Source organism: Salvia hispanica, chromosome 3, assembly GCF_029641045.1.
Source record: "Salvia hispanica isolate PSC_SH4W2 chromosome 3, Shi_PSC_v1, whole genome shotgun sequence".
In the NCBI taxonomy this organism is placed as follows: Eukaryota; Viridiplantae; Streptophyta; class Magnoliopsida; order Lamiales; family Lamiaceae; genus Salvia; species Salvia hispanica.
In genome coordinates this window covers 12,194,882-12,209,165 of record NC_142694.1, presented here as the reverse complement: position 1 = coordinate 12,209,165, position 14,284 = coordinate 12,194,882, and the positions used below count along the sequence as shown (strand labels likewise).

At 37.0% G+C, this 14,284-nt stretch overlaps 3 protein-coding genes and 1 long non-coding RNA gene across 8 annotated transcripts; 1 reads left to right on the top strand and 3 right to left on the bottom strand.

Moving 5' to 3' along the window:
• Positions 1-119: 119 nt before the first annotated feature.
• LOC125210636 (protein S-acyltransferase DHHC9-like) lies at positions 120-4,736 on the bottom strand. 5 transcript variants are annotated; one of them, XM_048110181.2, is made up of 14 exons: positions 4,423-4,734; positions 4,179-4,313; positions 3,804-3,870; positions 3,547-3,640; positions 3,413-3,463; positions 2,607-2,703; positions 2,391-2,474; positions 2,126-2,166; positions 1,940-2,005; positions 1,765-1,824; positions 1,097-1,148; positions 707-983; positions 434-541; positions 120-316 (listed from the first exon to the last, which is right to left on the bottom strand). In XM_048110181.2, the coding sequence occupies exons 1-12, from the start codon at positions 4,592-4,594 to the stop codon at positions 877-879; spliced, it is 1,026 nt and encodes a 341-aa protein (XP_047966138.1). In that variant the 5' UTR covers positions 4,595-4,734; the 3' UTR covers positions 120-316; positions 434-541; positions 707-876. The 5 variants fall into 5 exon arrangements, with proteins under 5 accessions (XP_047966138.1, XP_047966141.1, XP_047966139.1 ...); XM_048110184.2 differs by having other exon boundaries at positions 4,532-4,707; XM_048110182.2 differs by lacking the exon at positions 1,765-1,824 and having other exon boundaries at positions 4,423-4,735.
• A 2,517-nt stretch (positions 4,737-7,253) lies between these two features.
• Positions 7,254-8,712, bottom strand: LOC125211678 (fasciclin-like arabinogalactan protein 4). The gene has a single exon (XM_048111571.2). The coding sequence runs from the start codon at positions 8,652-8,654 to the stop codon at positions 7,473-7,475; it is 1,182 nt and encodes a 393-aa protein (XP_047967528.1). The 5' UTR covers positions 8,655-8,712; the 3' UTR covers positions 7,254-7,472.
• Positions 8,713-10,050: 1,338 nt separating this feature from the next.
• LOC125212552 (mitochondrial import inner membrane translocase subunit Tim9-like) lies at positions 10,051-11,894 on the top strand. Its single transcript, XM_048112758.2, has 2 exons — positions 10,051-10,278; positions 11,441-11,894. The coding sequence occupies exons 1-2, from the start codon at positions 10,181-10,183 to the stop codon at positions 11,622-11,624; spliced, it is 282 nt and encodes a 93-aa protein (XP_047968715.1). The 5' UTR covers positions 10,051-10,180; the 3' UTR covers positions 11,625-11,894.
• Positions 11,895-12,846: 952 nt separating this feature from the next.
• Positions 12,847-13,808, bottom strand: LOC125211270 (uncharacterized). Its single transcript, XR_007174487.2, has 2 exons — positions 13,122-13,808; positions 12,847-13,028 (listed from the first exon to the last, which is right to left on the bottom strand). It is a non-coding gene; the product is annotated as an uncharacterized LOC125211270 (long non-coding RNA).
• Positions 13,809-14,284: the final 476 nt, after the last annotated feature.

The window sequence follows — 14,284 nt, the reverse complement described above, 5'->3', positions numbered from 1 at the left end:
TCACTATCAGTTGCTTAAATTAAATGGGTATTAGTAGAAAATTAGACAAGCAATGAGGAAATTAGTGAAAATAACAGTTTATATAGCATTACTAATAATTACACTTCACGCCAACTATATGAAAATAACATAAACATCACATATATTAGGATAATAAAGCCTATAATTTTTGCCGAAAAATATATATTCCAAAATACACTTGTCTAAAACTATAAGTGTCCTTGCTGTTACGATTTAAAACACAACACTCAAAACAAATCAAACAGTTACACAGATTGCAGCCTGTCAGTGTCACCATGTTGAGAATGGGGCTTATCTGTGCAAGAAATGATAGGAAAAAAACAAGATTAGTAAAGATTCGATAAATGTCAATTCTTGAATGATTCATGTAAGGGGGCTACAAAAGTGTGTGTTGTTTGGAAGCATTAAACACCTTTGATTCGATTCATAACTGACTCGTTGTCCAGATTGAATCGATCATCAGCCTCGAGTCCATCCGACAAGGTCCGAGCTCAGCGGTTAAAACCATCAGGAAAACCCCCTGTAAAATGATGCGATAATTGATGATTAAGGCGACAAGTTGATGGTGGAAGATGCGACGAAACACTTAAGATAATGTTTCTAGAGAGAATTAGTGGCATGACCGTACGATCACATGTGGACTGGCTTATTTTTTTAACAGTTAAAAGGGAAGCAGACTTTTTACCAGTTTTATGGAGTGCATGAGCTTGGTGTCTGGTGACGCACCACCAGAAGAGCCTCGTCAGAATCGGGCATCCTCTGTTCTCGGTTTAGATAACAAGTAGGGCGGGCTCTCCAGTTTCAGCTTTAGGCATTATGTAAAAGATGAAGAGAGCTTTTGATGGATGATGATGATCACAATCTGCAAGGAAGATATGCATCTGTTGCAAAGAACTCCTTCAGATTTCTTAAAATTCCTTTGTCGTAAGGGTTAATAAATTGTGCGTCGGGATGGGGCTGGCCTGTACAATATAATAACGCGACTAAGAACTGGCAATGGTGTGAACTAAGTAAGTTCAACTAAAGCATATATGCATTTAACAAGAGACGCCCGAGAAAAATTGCAGTAACTTACCTTCATGGGGTACGACTTTACTCCGGAATTCTGGATAATTTTTCCAATTTATCTGCAATAATTTGTACAGATCAACTATATATGTGCACGTTTTGTTCTTATCAATTTCCAGCATCAAGCATGTTACTTCTGTAACTGTTATAATGCAGACAACCTAAGTAATAATTATTCTCATGTGACAAGAAAGCAAGCAAGTAATGCCAACTGCAAACCACTTGAGCAATTCATAGATCATCTTGGCCTTTTGCCATAGGACCCTTCAGTTTTTGAACTGCTGTTTAAAATTGAAACCCATTTGAAAGTGGCCCTTCCGGGCATCATAGCATAATTTTTTAAAAATAAAATAAAAATGGAAAGCATGCACCATATATATCCAGAACCCGAAATATAGTTGATCTATCTAATCAAGATCTGCTCAAAAGTTGCATTTGTAACAACAGGCTGAACACAAGCACAATTCAATCAGCTGCCCCCTTCTAGTTGGGTGGGAAATAAAGTAAACTAGCCCTAACTATATTCCCATTTCAGTCTTTTTGAGTGAAAAGCCGCTTTCAATCCCAAGTGTATCCCAACATCAAATGTCAAGGTTCATGCATAGTTTGAATTATCAAGCTCTACCAGTTCGTAGAAGCTGAATCTCTTTGCTCTAGCATGTTAATAAAGCTTACCCATTCATCAGTTTTGATGTTAAAACATGCGCAATGGACATGCCACATTATGAAAACCACCTAAGAGACGAAGAAGTTCTCTGTTAGATGAAAACATGAGCTATCATACAAAGATTTTGACTGGATTTGACAAATAAAAATTACAACAGTATTAGGACAACCTAACAGGGGTTACCTGCCAAACCACTTGAATCACGCAAAATAATGCGGTACCAACTACCAAGTTTCTGGATGTAATAAGCTGGAAGAGTTAAATCATGTTTGACAGAAACTAGTTAGCCAACGATCCAACCAATGCAGCAAAGACAATATGATGCTAATGAATGCATCAACTGGCGAGAACTGGAGAAATATGACTTACCTTCTCTCCAACAAATTTTGAGGTCTCGGACTTAGCCATGACTGTAGCTCAGAGGATTAAAGAAAATACTTGAGATTAGTTTGAGAAGAAAATGCAGAGGGATGTTGATAAATAAGGAGTTTCTGATAACTGCCACAAATATACTTAATAAGTTCTTAGCTATGCTAAATCCTAGTAATTCTTAAGGTATATCTTCTGTCCTCACATCTACACAAAATACTCCGCATAAGAAAAAGTAAAAGTGAGGTGAATGGTTTGAACTCACAATATGAAGCACACACTACAAAAGAAGCCTCAGATATCGCAAAGCCAACAACAAGCACGATAAAAAGAGCATGATTTCTTTGACCTGCATGGCAGCCATAAATTTCCAAATCTATTAAACAAATAATAACAATATGATCAGTTGAACTATAAACACTTCAGAAACAGTGATATATTGAACAACAAAAAATTAATAGGCAAAGCATGATGCAATTACCTATGCAGTTTCCAAAAGCAGGACAATGATGATCAAGTCCCATAACATAATTCTTGCAGTACCTGCAATATCTTACCCTCCTGTATCTACTAAATTCCTGAATAAAGCATACAGTTTACAAAGCAGAGAACTGTATAATGAAAATCATGCAGAATCTGTGTTTATCTAGTGTAATCAAGCTCTTTTGAAAGAAGATTCCAGTAGCTTGGCTCATATGGAACCCTATGTCTAGGTTTCTCCACCGCTTCATGCAGCTTTGTTGTGATACAAGCTAGCCAACATATATGTCGAATTTAATCCAATTGTTCAAATTCAGGTCATTGTTTAGCAAACTCTATCCATAAATGGGTTGAGTCAAGGGAAACCAATGAGAATGATTTGATCATAGATGAACTAAAGAGAACAAGAAATATAATGACCTAAGAACACTCTTATGTTACCACACTGTATTCATGCCATGCACTATATTTTCTTTTAAAGCCATTCTCTTCAGTTGGATAACTGCTAAAGAACAACAGAAAGCATAAGACCTTCTAAGATAAGTATTACCCAATCTGAATTCTTAGTGGCAATACAATTCAGGTTAACATAAAAAACTACCTAAGAAAATCACAATTATAAACTTTCAAATGATATCCCGATTCACCCCTGAATGTTAGTTATTGTTAGAATGCAATCTGCAGAACAAAACTAAAAGCAAATGGAGCTGAGTCTGGACACACTGCATCCCAAATTTGGGAGTGTAGATGGTAAATGGCACAATAAGTATCTCTTTAGATAAGGATAAGAGAGAAGAAACATCATACTTCTTCAGCAGGGGACTCTTGATGTGCAACAGAAGTTGAAACTTTCAATTCCTATACAAAAACAATATTATATCTATAAGTTATGGTGGTAAATCGAAAAGCATAATAAAAACGAATAATCAAACTTGTGCCACCTCTCCATGGGATTCAATTTCATTGATAGAATTCCGGACAGATAGGTGAGCGCAAGAATGATGGGTCAAAATTCCAGGGTCTGATAACATAATACTGCAACCAATAGTATGATGTAAGAATACGACTGTTATGAATAAATGATCACAACATATAAGAAACATACAAAGACAAACATGCTGAGATACATAAAATTCAGATTTATTGCATCTCTACCAAGAAAATGTAAGAATCATTGACTGGCAAGTAAGCAACTTACCAGCATAGGCCGATTAACACCATAATCATTTCAATGTTCATTACAATGTCCAACAAAGATGAAATAACTGCATCAAGTAAAGAAATAGCATTACTGATATGTAAACACAAAAACATTACATGTAACTGCATTTGTTAGGAAACAAGGAAAATATAATTACAAGCACCTTCCAACTACAGCTACATATATGTCAAAATAAATATTCCAACCTCAAATTTGCATCACTAAAGAAACTATTTAATGAGTCTCGATAGATTCCTTGCACATTCATCAGTGAAGATCATGTAATTTTCCAACTAAGCAATCACTTAAACTTTTACACATTTTGACAAGAACTTGAGCTACAGCTGTTAAGTTGAAGAATCAAAATAGGACCTCGGCGAACCACAGTTATGTAAATAGCCCATACGAAAAGAATGCTGAAGAAAACAAAAGCTGGCGCCGAAGCCCTCACTCCAGCAACCCTCTTGCACAATCTCCCCAATCCCATCACGAGTACGAGCAACACCGCTGCAAAATTGGATGAAAAAGAAGAAAAAATTCAAAATTATTGCATCCAATCGAAACTCGATGCCCATGGTTAAGAAGAATTATACAGAAACAGGATAAGAATTATAACCTGAGAGAGGAAGAAGGGAGAGGAAGGATGAAGCGGGGAGGAAGAAAGGGAGCAAAGAGAAGGAGAAGTGAGTAAAGGAAACTGAGATCAAAGAAACCAAGCAACTAACTGTGGAAGATTTGTTCCATTTTGGATTGTGGCGTGGGATAATTTCTTCTTCTGGTTCTAGCATTTCGTCAAAATTAGGGTTCCGATTCAGAAATCTATTTCGTTGCTTTCAGTAGTAACAGTACTAATTTGTTTGGGCGAAACGAAATAAATTTTTCCCGCAAAAACAAAAGTTTACGACATGTAAAAGTTTGGAAACCATTTGTTTTATACTCCATCATCCTGTCGTAAAAATAGTACAGTTTAAAATGATAGGAGTTTTAATATGCAATTGATAAAATAAAAGGGAAAATTAAAAAATATTGGAAATACTAATATTGTGTTAGTAAATTGTGCGAATGTATCTTTTTTGGAGTGATTGTTAAACTGGGAATTGCATCTTTCAAATGTTGTTGTTGATCATTCTTGATTTATATTTTGACTTGATGAAGTTCTAATTCTAGCCTTATCTCTTTCCTCTTTCCTCCTTGAGAAGAAGCCTTTGTCAAGCAACCTCAACATTCTATATCACATTTGCTCTTCACATTTAAACCCCAATTAAATCAGCGCAAAATCAATAATCTTGTCACAACATAATCATCGTCAGTTCATAACTACACACGTGGCCTGAACTAATGAAAGAATTAGATTATATTTTACGCTATTAATCAAAATAGAGCATGTATGTACCCCTTTTCAATAATTTCAGTAGTATAGTATGTTCCCATTATTCCACTAAACATTTTTTCCTTTTGAAACTCTTGAGCAACACTCTCATGTATTCTTGTACAACCAAAGCTTAGTAAGAAGGCCTCCAAACTCTCTTATCAAACTTGCCAATCTAATAATTAAGAACATGAAGATGAAAGAAAATGAAGGTGTTGGATTCATGTTGAATAATTTGTTGCTATTGCTTCCCAACAATTGACAGTGTTCATGATTTGATGATTCTAATCTCTTTTTATATTTACTAATAAATGATAGAATCAAATTGCTATGCCCTTCTAAATACTTGTTCCGCATCTATCGATAGATTTAAGAAGATGATATTAGGTTGCTCTTAGTTTGCCATCGATATTAATTAGAGATATTGCCCCCATATCTATATAAAACTTTGATTTATCTAACGTAAATCTGATTTCCATCTTTTTTATTTAGCTAGATCTGATTTGGAACATATAATTGATGATTCGGTAAAAAAGAAAAGTAGTCGTAAAGTAAAAAAGTAGAATGGACAGTTGTGGGTAAAATGGGGAGGTTGATTGAATTAGTAGTATTAGTAGTATGATTTTTTGTTCTTAGAGCATCCGCAACGGTCGTCCTTGCCGCTGGCAAGGCGACCACTGCTTGCCGTTGCACGTTGTCCATCCGTGCCAGCGGCAGGGCGGTGCTCTTAAATAAGAGCATGTCCGTGCCGCTGAGTAGGCTGACGTGGCGGGCTGCGTTTAGTCGTTGGCATTTTTCGTTTTTTTTTTTTTTTTAAATTCGAAATTTAATATAAAAAATTGTTTTTAAATAAACAAAATATTTTCCCATTTCCCAATAAATTATGTAATTTTTTAATTTGTAGGATTTTAATTATGTATTTTTTTATTTTCTAGGATTTTAGTTATGTATTTTTATTTTCTAGGATTTAATTATGTAACTTTTATATTTTAATGTATTTTTATATTGTAGAAATATTTTTAGTAATTGAAGTATTTAAATTGAATAATAGAATGGTGGAACCCTTGAGCTTGTCCTTGTGGAAGACCATGGATGTGGGTGTTGTGCTCTTGTTTAAGGACATGGAGTAAAAGTGGGTACGGGTCCACCTCCGTGCTTTTAAATAAGAACACGGATGGGGATGCTCTAAGATAGTCAGGGAGGACTGGGAGTTGGGCTTTACCTCTAAAGAAACAAGGTTGAATTTGATGTTAATAATTTCATACTAGTAAGCAGTGGTGGATCTATGATATAAAAATGGAAATGGCAGAATATATATTATGGGTTTAGTTTAAGACAAACATTGCTATTTTTTTGATACTTCTGGGTGGTGGGAAGCAAATGGAGGTGGCGGATATGGAAATTTTATGACCGAATAAGTGAAAATTAGTCGCACCGAGGGAGCAGCCGACCCCTTCCCCCTGTATTTGCCACTGCTATTAAGTGATTCAATTCATTTAAACCTTAATAAACTATAAAACATGGGTTAAACACGAGTAATGGAGCATTACCAATTACTAATGTGTGACTATTAATTTGCCTCTGAGAACCGTAATGGAGCATTATTACTAATGTGTGACTATTAATTTGCCACAAGGTTCTCAGATAAACTAAAAGTTTCAAACATAGTTGAAAAGCTCTTCCAGTCTGTCAAATCAATAATTTACCCAAATCGAGAAGCAAAATAAAGAAGATAAAAAGGTTTCAATTTATACATAGTGGTCCGACCATTTTAGATCCAATATTGTTTTACATAAAACTACTTGAACGTAATCCACTTAAGCCCTCGCCCTTTTATTTAAAAAGCTATGGATTTATTCAATGGTTTTGCCATGTCACAAAATTGTGCAACACAAACCATACCCCAAACTCACTAGGCAAATTTTGTATAAGTAGTACTACTAGAAAATATTAACCACTTTTTTTAAAACGAGCATCTTTTATATACTAACAACCTTTTTTAGTCCGTAAATGTAGGAAAATTAAAAGAAAATTGGCAAGATAAATATATCATCGCATCACACCTTTTCTGTGAAAAGTACAAGAAACCGAAATTCTGCATTAAAAACTAGTAAAATATTGTACATCAAAATCTAGCCTCCAAAATTGTCCGAAAAAATTAATCTTCTTTACATCACAATGTACCATCAATCTGCAAACACTCAACCAATTTGGTCACCACATTCATAATCTGGATTCTGGAGCGTGTTAAATTTTCCTCTTCTTTTACAAATTTTCAACTCATGAATAATTGAATTTCAATTCAGAAAATAAAAAATTACCGTACACCACAATCCCCAAAATACCCCCACTCCTCCGCCCCCAGCCCCTCCCGCCGACAAATGATTCGCCGGCCCATAATTCTCCGGCGACATCGCGATATCCGGCGGCGGAGCATCGCCGCCGCCACTAGGCTTGAAGAGATCAATCGGATCCCTCCCGAAAAACTCCCGCGGCAACAGCACTCTCGAAACCCCAAAAATCGCGACGGGGTTCTGATCGAAAACCGTCTGCGTCACCGACGCCTGCACGATTCCGGTGTCGATTCCAACAGATCCGTTGACGCGGGAGATGTTGAGCGTGAAGCTCCCCGCGCCGTTCTGCTCCGTCGCGAGCGTCGGCTGGACCGGGTTCACGATCGATTCCAGCGAGCCGAGCGGGTAGTACGAGTGGAGCACGTGGAATCGGAGCACCGCCGCCTTCCGATCCGCCGCTAGGGATTGAAATTTCGCCGAGGGAGGGAGGTCGGCGAAGGCCTCGTCGGTGGGGACGAACATCGTGATCCCGGCGCCGCCCTCGTCCGCCTCGAATTCGGAAATCACGCCCGACGCGGCCAGCATCGCCGCCGCGACGTTGAAGTCGTGGCCGTTGATTAGCGTGCTGGTGATGTTGAGCCCTAGCGGGGGGCCCGTCTCCGAGGCGGCGAGATCGGGATCGGCGGGGATGAGGAGCGAATTGAGGGAGAGGATGGAGATGTTGTAGGGTAGGGTTTTGATTGGGGAAATTAGGGTTGCGTTGGAGGCAGGGGAGTGGAATGTGATCGAATTCGCGTCGATTGTGATGTTGACGGAGCCGGAATTGGCGGCGGCGCGGCCGGTGGTTTGGAGAAGAGTGGCGACGAGCTTGCCGGCGGGGGGGATGCGGCGGAGGTCGGAGAGGGAGAGGTATTCGAGGAGGACGTGGTAGCGGAGGACATCGGCGAGGTTGGGGGAGGAGGGGGCGCGGAGGAGGGCGTTGGGGACGGCGAGGAGGGTGAGGGAGGAGCGGGAAGCGAGATCGGCGGCGATGCCGGTGGAGGAGAGGAGGGAACTGAAGTCGGAGAAGGAGGGGTAGGAGGAGAGGAGGAGGGTGATGTTGAGGGAGGAAATGGGGGAGGGTAGGAGGAGGAAATAGAAGAGGATTGTAGGGGCAATATGGGGAATGAAGATTGAGAAAGCCATTTCTCAAGTGGAGTGGAGTGAAGTGAAGAAGGGAAGGGAAGGGAAGTGGATGAGTGTAATGGGAAATGGGGATAGAATCCTCTGCTGTCATTATAAACACAGCATGAGGTGGGACACTGCTGTCCCATACGACGCCGTATAAACGACTACACACTACACACTCATTGTATTTAATAAATTAAGCAACTCTTTAATTTACTCCCTTTCCATAATTAATTGTCTACTCGATTCGATTTAAGATAATGGAATTGGGCTCTATTTACTAAAAATAATCAAAGTTAAACGAATATAAAATGAGATAATTATTTGTGAACCACATTTTTTTCACCGTTAAAATTATGCTTTGGATTGAAGATGGTTTTCTTTATAAATAAATTGGATTAAGTTTAGCTAATTGAAATTTGGTGCTGAAATAAAAATCAAAATTTGCTCTCTGGAATCCTGAGACTAAATTAAATAGGAGTAGAACTATGTCGAATTTCAGATTTTCCTACTTTCATTACTAGTTTGTCACACACAATTCAAAGTTTGCTATTCGCCAATAAATTTTCAATTTGATAAATTGATACGTATCAATTTTAGAGCGAGTACATTTGCATGTTTTTTTAGCATCACAAATTTTCATTTTGCTAAATTATACTAGTACCATTCAAACTATTTACGACAATACGTTGTTACATGTGCATTGTTTAATTAATAGATAAAGTACAAGATTGCAGATGTAGTGGCACTGAATTGTACTTCTATGTTTATACTACTATTGACATAGCCCAAATAAAACAGTGTGAAATAAACTAAAAATAAAATTAGATATAGTTCCACTTATAATACGTCTCATTTTTGTAGGGATTAAATTTGGTTTTTATTTCAGCACCAAAAATTTCATTTAAATCCTACTATCACTTATAGTTTCAAATTAAAGCATGATTTTCTGTATAATTTCAAATAAATAAATAAATAAAATAATTACTAATTAATACTCCATTTTTAAAGATAAATAGTATACTCTAATTTTATTTTATGTATATCTCATATTTATAAGTACAAACTATCATTTTCTTAAAGCTTCGTGTTTGAAATTTGAATCTTGAGGCATGTTGAGATTAGACCGGCAAAGTAGCAGACTAGATCATACAACACTTAGGAGGGTATTGAAGTTTTGATGTTTGTGACTTTTAATAAGTAAGTACTAATGATATCGTTGTTATTCATTGATTTGAACATTTATTTAGCGTGATCATTAATGAGATTCACCATTGAAATGAATATTTGGGGATGACATTTTACCATGAACATTCGTGTACTATTTTTTATTTTTAGACATTTTTTAAGGATAATAGAAATACTTTTCTAAGAAATTAAACTACTGCGTATAAATTGTGTACCCTTTTGATAGGAGGCGGCGCCAGAGTCACTAAACCCTAAACCCTAACTTGCGACCAAATCCAGAGCTCTATATAAACGAAGCTCTCAATTTCCATTTCTGGATCTATAGAATTCAGATCCGTATATCGAAGCTTCAATTCATGGATAAGAACTTGTTAGAAACGGATATCTCATCTCTCCCCGAGTCCGATCAAGCACGAATTTCATCGATTATCGACCAGATGCAAACGCGCGACAGGTACAAAATTCTGTAATTTTAGCAGCAGCCTTGTTGTTAGAACATTTGAAATTGTATTTACATTGCTTGTTAATCTTTGGTTTTACTTGCGCGCTTCATCTGATTGTGTATTTCCCCCTTCCTTTTTTTGGAACAAAAACTTGCAAGTTTTCAAACAAAATGTTTTGGGTATGTGTGTTTGCTTTTGGCAGCTTCACGTTTTATAGGTTGCATTGGTTATGAATTTGTGCAACTTTATACATGAAGCGAAAATAAAGTATTCTCCTTAAAACCAGTGCATTTCTCGACTCCGGTGCAATTGGACGTTAAGGGAATGACATCTATTTTCCACCATCTCTTTGACATATAGGTTGAATTGGTTACTTTAATTTCGATATATTGTTGATTTAGAATGGCCTTATGTGTTTCCATTTCTTTTAGAATGGCTTTTGCGAATGATCTTCGGTAGGAAGGTCTGATTTTCTGACAAGAGTTAGAAAATGTTGCAACTCAAAGTTGGAATGTTTTTTTGCTCTGTTGCCCAACATACAATAGGGTAATGGGTAGATTTGAAGAGTCACTCTTATGTAGTACTAGTATGCTTCTGTTGTCTTTCTTGAGTTAAATCCAAAAATTATGCTGCTATATATGTCCTATCATCCAAGTATTGACATTTCCAAGCCTTAATTTGGTTTTCTGTTTGCTTATTGATGTGATTATAGTTTCAGAACATATTTCAATAGCTACTGGCAAATAAGTACTTATGTGTTTGAACAAGAGATATTTTGTTCCTTTTTTTGTAGTAAGTGATTAGGGAAATGTGTCAGCAACTGGATTATGGATTATGATCTTTCCGTTAAAATATCGTTCTCTACAAATTCTGTTAAGTAATTATGTTGCATTTCGTCAAGAGTAGCTTGCTCAAAAATGTACTTCTGCAACTCCTAATCACATGGAAATTCCTCAAGAAGTGATCTTCTTTTGCTGCTGAAGTTGATTATATTTGTTTTTTATGGTTCTACCACAAGTTATTCGAGCCTTGCTTTGCCTATCTTAACAGTGTAATTTTCCTTTTAAAGAATTCTCACTGCATTATTAGTGCTAGTAACAACTAACAACTGTATTGCTTGCACTGGTTATTTGGGCTTTTCAGCTGATGAATCCTTTGTTGGCCTCTCTGCAGCCTTGGTTTGTATAGCAAGCTTTCACAAAGATGCTTCGATGACTGCGTAACTTCCTTCTACCGTAAAACTTTAGGCAAGCAAGAAGAAATTTGTGTGAGGAGATGCACGGAGAAGTTCTTGAGGCTCTCAACAAGGGTGGCGACGAGGTTTGCTGAACTCAACCAAGATGGATCGCCACAATAGTCGAAAGTTTTGAGATAAGCAAGACGTAATATGTGCAAAAAATTCTTCCACCCTAAGACAATGAGGGTGGCAGCCTCCTCGACTAGAGATTTACTGAACTCATTGATGCTCATTCTTACTCTCCAATTCATTTTGGAACCAACACAATCCTTCAAGGTTACAGATATTATTGACTTGAGAAACGAAAGTAGTTCAATAGCGTAGAGGAGTCGTCATTTGTTTCTGTATGTAATTGCAAATGATTAAAGTTTATACTACTATTTTGTAGAATTATGGGGTAGTTTTTTTATAGTTTTCTCATTGCAATATAATTTTTTCACTTATTTAATTAAAATACTACTAATTTGGTTTCGCGTAAGCTCATGAGACCGAAGGAGTATATAGCTACAGCTACACAATAATTACGAAATAGTATTCCATCCGTGTTATGATAGATGTCATATTTTTATTTTTAGTTTGTCCCACAAAAGATGTTATATTTTCATTATTAAAAAAAGTTTTCTCTCATATTAATATAAAATTTATATTTTTTCTCACCGTTTAACGCATAAAACCTCCTAAAACTGCGTGCCCTCCCATAAATGTAACATCTTGTAACATCTTTTGTGAGACGGGAGTACTAATTAAATATTAATAAATAAAAAATGTAGTACTAGTATTTAATTGATACAGCGGTTTTTGTTTTATCTTAATCAACAAATACAAAACAAATGATAGTAATGAATTACTTCAATACATACCATTCATATCAAACGTTTGGTACATTTCGAAAAGAGAAATCCAAGATTTGAAAGTTACATTCTCTCTCGTATAACATTTTCTTCAGATTTATTGAAAAAACTAATTTATTATTGTTTGAACAAATAGTATTCTTTTTCATTCTATCAAAAATGATTCACTTTCCTTTTTAATTTGTCTCATCCAAGATGACTCATTATAAAAAATAATCCAAGATGGCCCATTATTAAAAATAAAAACTCATTATCTCTGCATTATTTCATCTCTTTTATTTTATTCTCTTCACCTAAGTACAAAATAAAACTGCATAAAATTTCGTCCCGTCTAAGGAATGAGTCATCTTTCTTGAGACGGAAGGAGTATTAGACTAGAGTCTAGACAAGTTTCATATTTTTGAAGGTGTGGTCTTATAGAAAAAAATTGCAACAAACAAGATACCCACATAATAGTAAAAACCTTGATGCTAAGAAATAAAAAAATGGAATGAATAACAATGAAGCATCCATAAATCTAAAATCTGTTTACATTTAAAGTTCCACATACGTAATCCACCTTTCAAGTTACAATCTTGAATCACGCCCAAATAAAGCCACTAGGCACTAAGAAATAGTATCATAAAATAGAGAATCCAAAATTTGATTGGATTACTTGAAGCAGTATGTATACCTACATTTTTCATAGCGTAGAAAAAAAGAGAAAGTGTTAGTACTTCAATTATGCATAAAATTAATTGATTAGGAGTTGGGATGCTTTGCTTACTAGGATCATTAGTAGTGAGGGCAGCAGTGGCACCGAAGTCACAAGCAACATCATCCCGGCCGTTGGATTGGTAATAAGCATTCATGGCATAAGCCGCGTGTGATCTAACGGTGTCCGGCTCAAAGCAGACCGCGCCACCTTCAATAGGCCCGCAGTCGAGGCTATCTAAGCCGCACACGAAGTCAATGTTCGCTTACAGTTGTGCATCCACTGCTTCGCACACACCATTTCTTCGTAGCTTCCGGTGTTGATGCGACGCATCTCATGATATGAATGTGTGTCGAGTCTTTAATAAGGATTATTGACAACGTGTTTTAACATCTCCAAAAGACATTGATTTATTCACAAATTTGACAATGTGAAAAATTAAAATAATTTAATATTCTAAAATTTGACCAAACTTTATGATTTAAATAACATAGGATGAATTAAAACTGCAGAATTCCGACATCATAAACGGGCTGAAAAGCCCGAAATTCTTTCCGACGTACCCGACTTCAAATCCTCATTAAAAAGAGAAAACACATAGGTTTCGAAGGTTCGATTAGGCATCAGCGGCGTTCCGACGCCGGAGTTCAAAAACTCAATCAATCTACGACGCCGCATTGTCCACTCCAACACCAATCTGATCCGGGTCGCCGGCAGAGGGCCAGCCCCTCTCCGCCACCACAATATCCACATCCCCATACCCGAGCTCGGCGGGTCGGACACGGAGGTCATCGCCGGGAGGAGGTGGGTGGCGGGGTGGTAGGGGAGGACGTTATGCGAGGGCGGCAGCGGGTTTTGCGACGGATGGGACGGTGATGGTGAGGGAGATGTTGGTGGCGGCGAAGGCGGTTATGATAGGACCAGGAAGAGTAGTAGTATCATCAGCATTAGTACTTAGTAGGGGAGAAAATTTGGTTTTTGAGGTGGGATTTAATTTTATTACTATTTGGTACTAATGTGGAGTATTTGATAAGTTTACATAGGAGTAGTAATTTGTATGAGGAGACGATGAGTGAAGCGGAGAAAGTGAAAACGTGACAACGTAGTAATTACATAGTGTGATTGTGTAGTTGCCCCCCTTTTAATTTTCTAGTTATGTGCTAACTTGGAATATAAAGCATGATAGTTTGATTTTATAACACTTATAATCTCCCACATTAGATAAAGGCACCAAT

Bases quoted from the DNA above. Each gene is read 5' to 3' on its own strand.
- LOC125210636 (XM_048110181.2), bottom strand. From the start codon at position 4,594: ATGCTAGAACCAGAAGAAGAAATTATCCCACGCCACAATCCAAAATGG. The intron at 3,871-4,178 runs GTCCTATTTTGA...TACTTGATGCAG, and splicing joins CATAACTGTGGTTCGCCGAG to TTATTTCATCTTTGTTGGAC. The intron at 2,006-2,125 runs GTAAGTCATATT...TAACTCTTCCAG, and splicing joins CAAAATTTGTTGGAGAGAAG to CTTATTACATCCAGAAACTT.
- LOC125211678 (XM_048111571.2), bottom strand. From the start codon at position 8,654: ATGGCTTTCTCAATCTTCATTCCCCATATTGCCCCTACAATCCTCTTC.
- LOC125212552 (XM_048112758.2), top strand. From the start codon at position 10,181: ATGGATAAGAACTTGTTAGAAACGGATATCTCATCTCTCCCCGAGTCC. The intron at 10,279-11,440 runs GTACAAAATTCT...GCCTCTCTGCAG, and splicing joins CAGATGCAAACGCGCGACAG to CCTTGGTTTGTATAGCAAGC.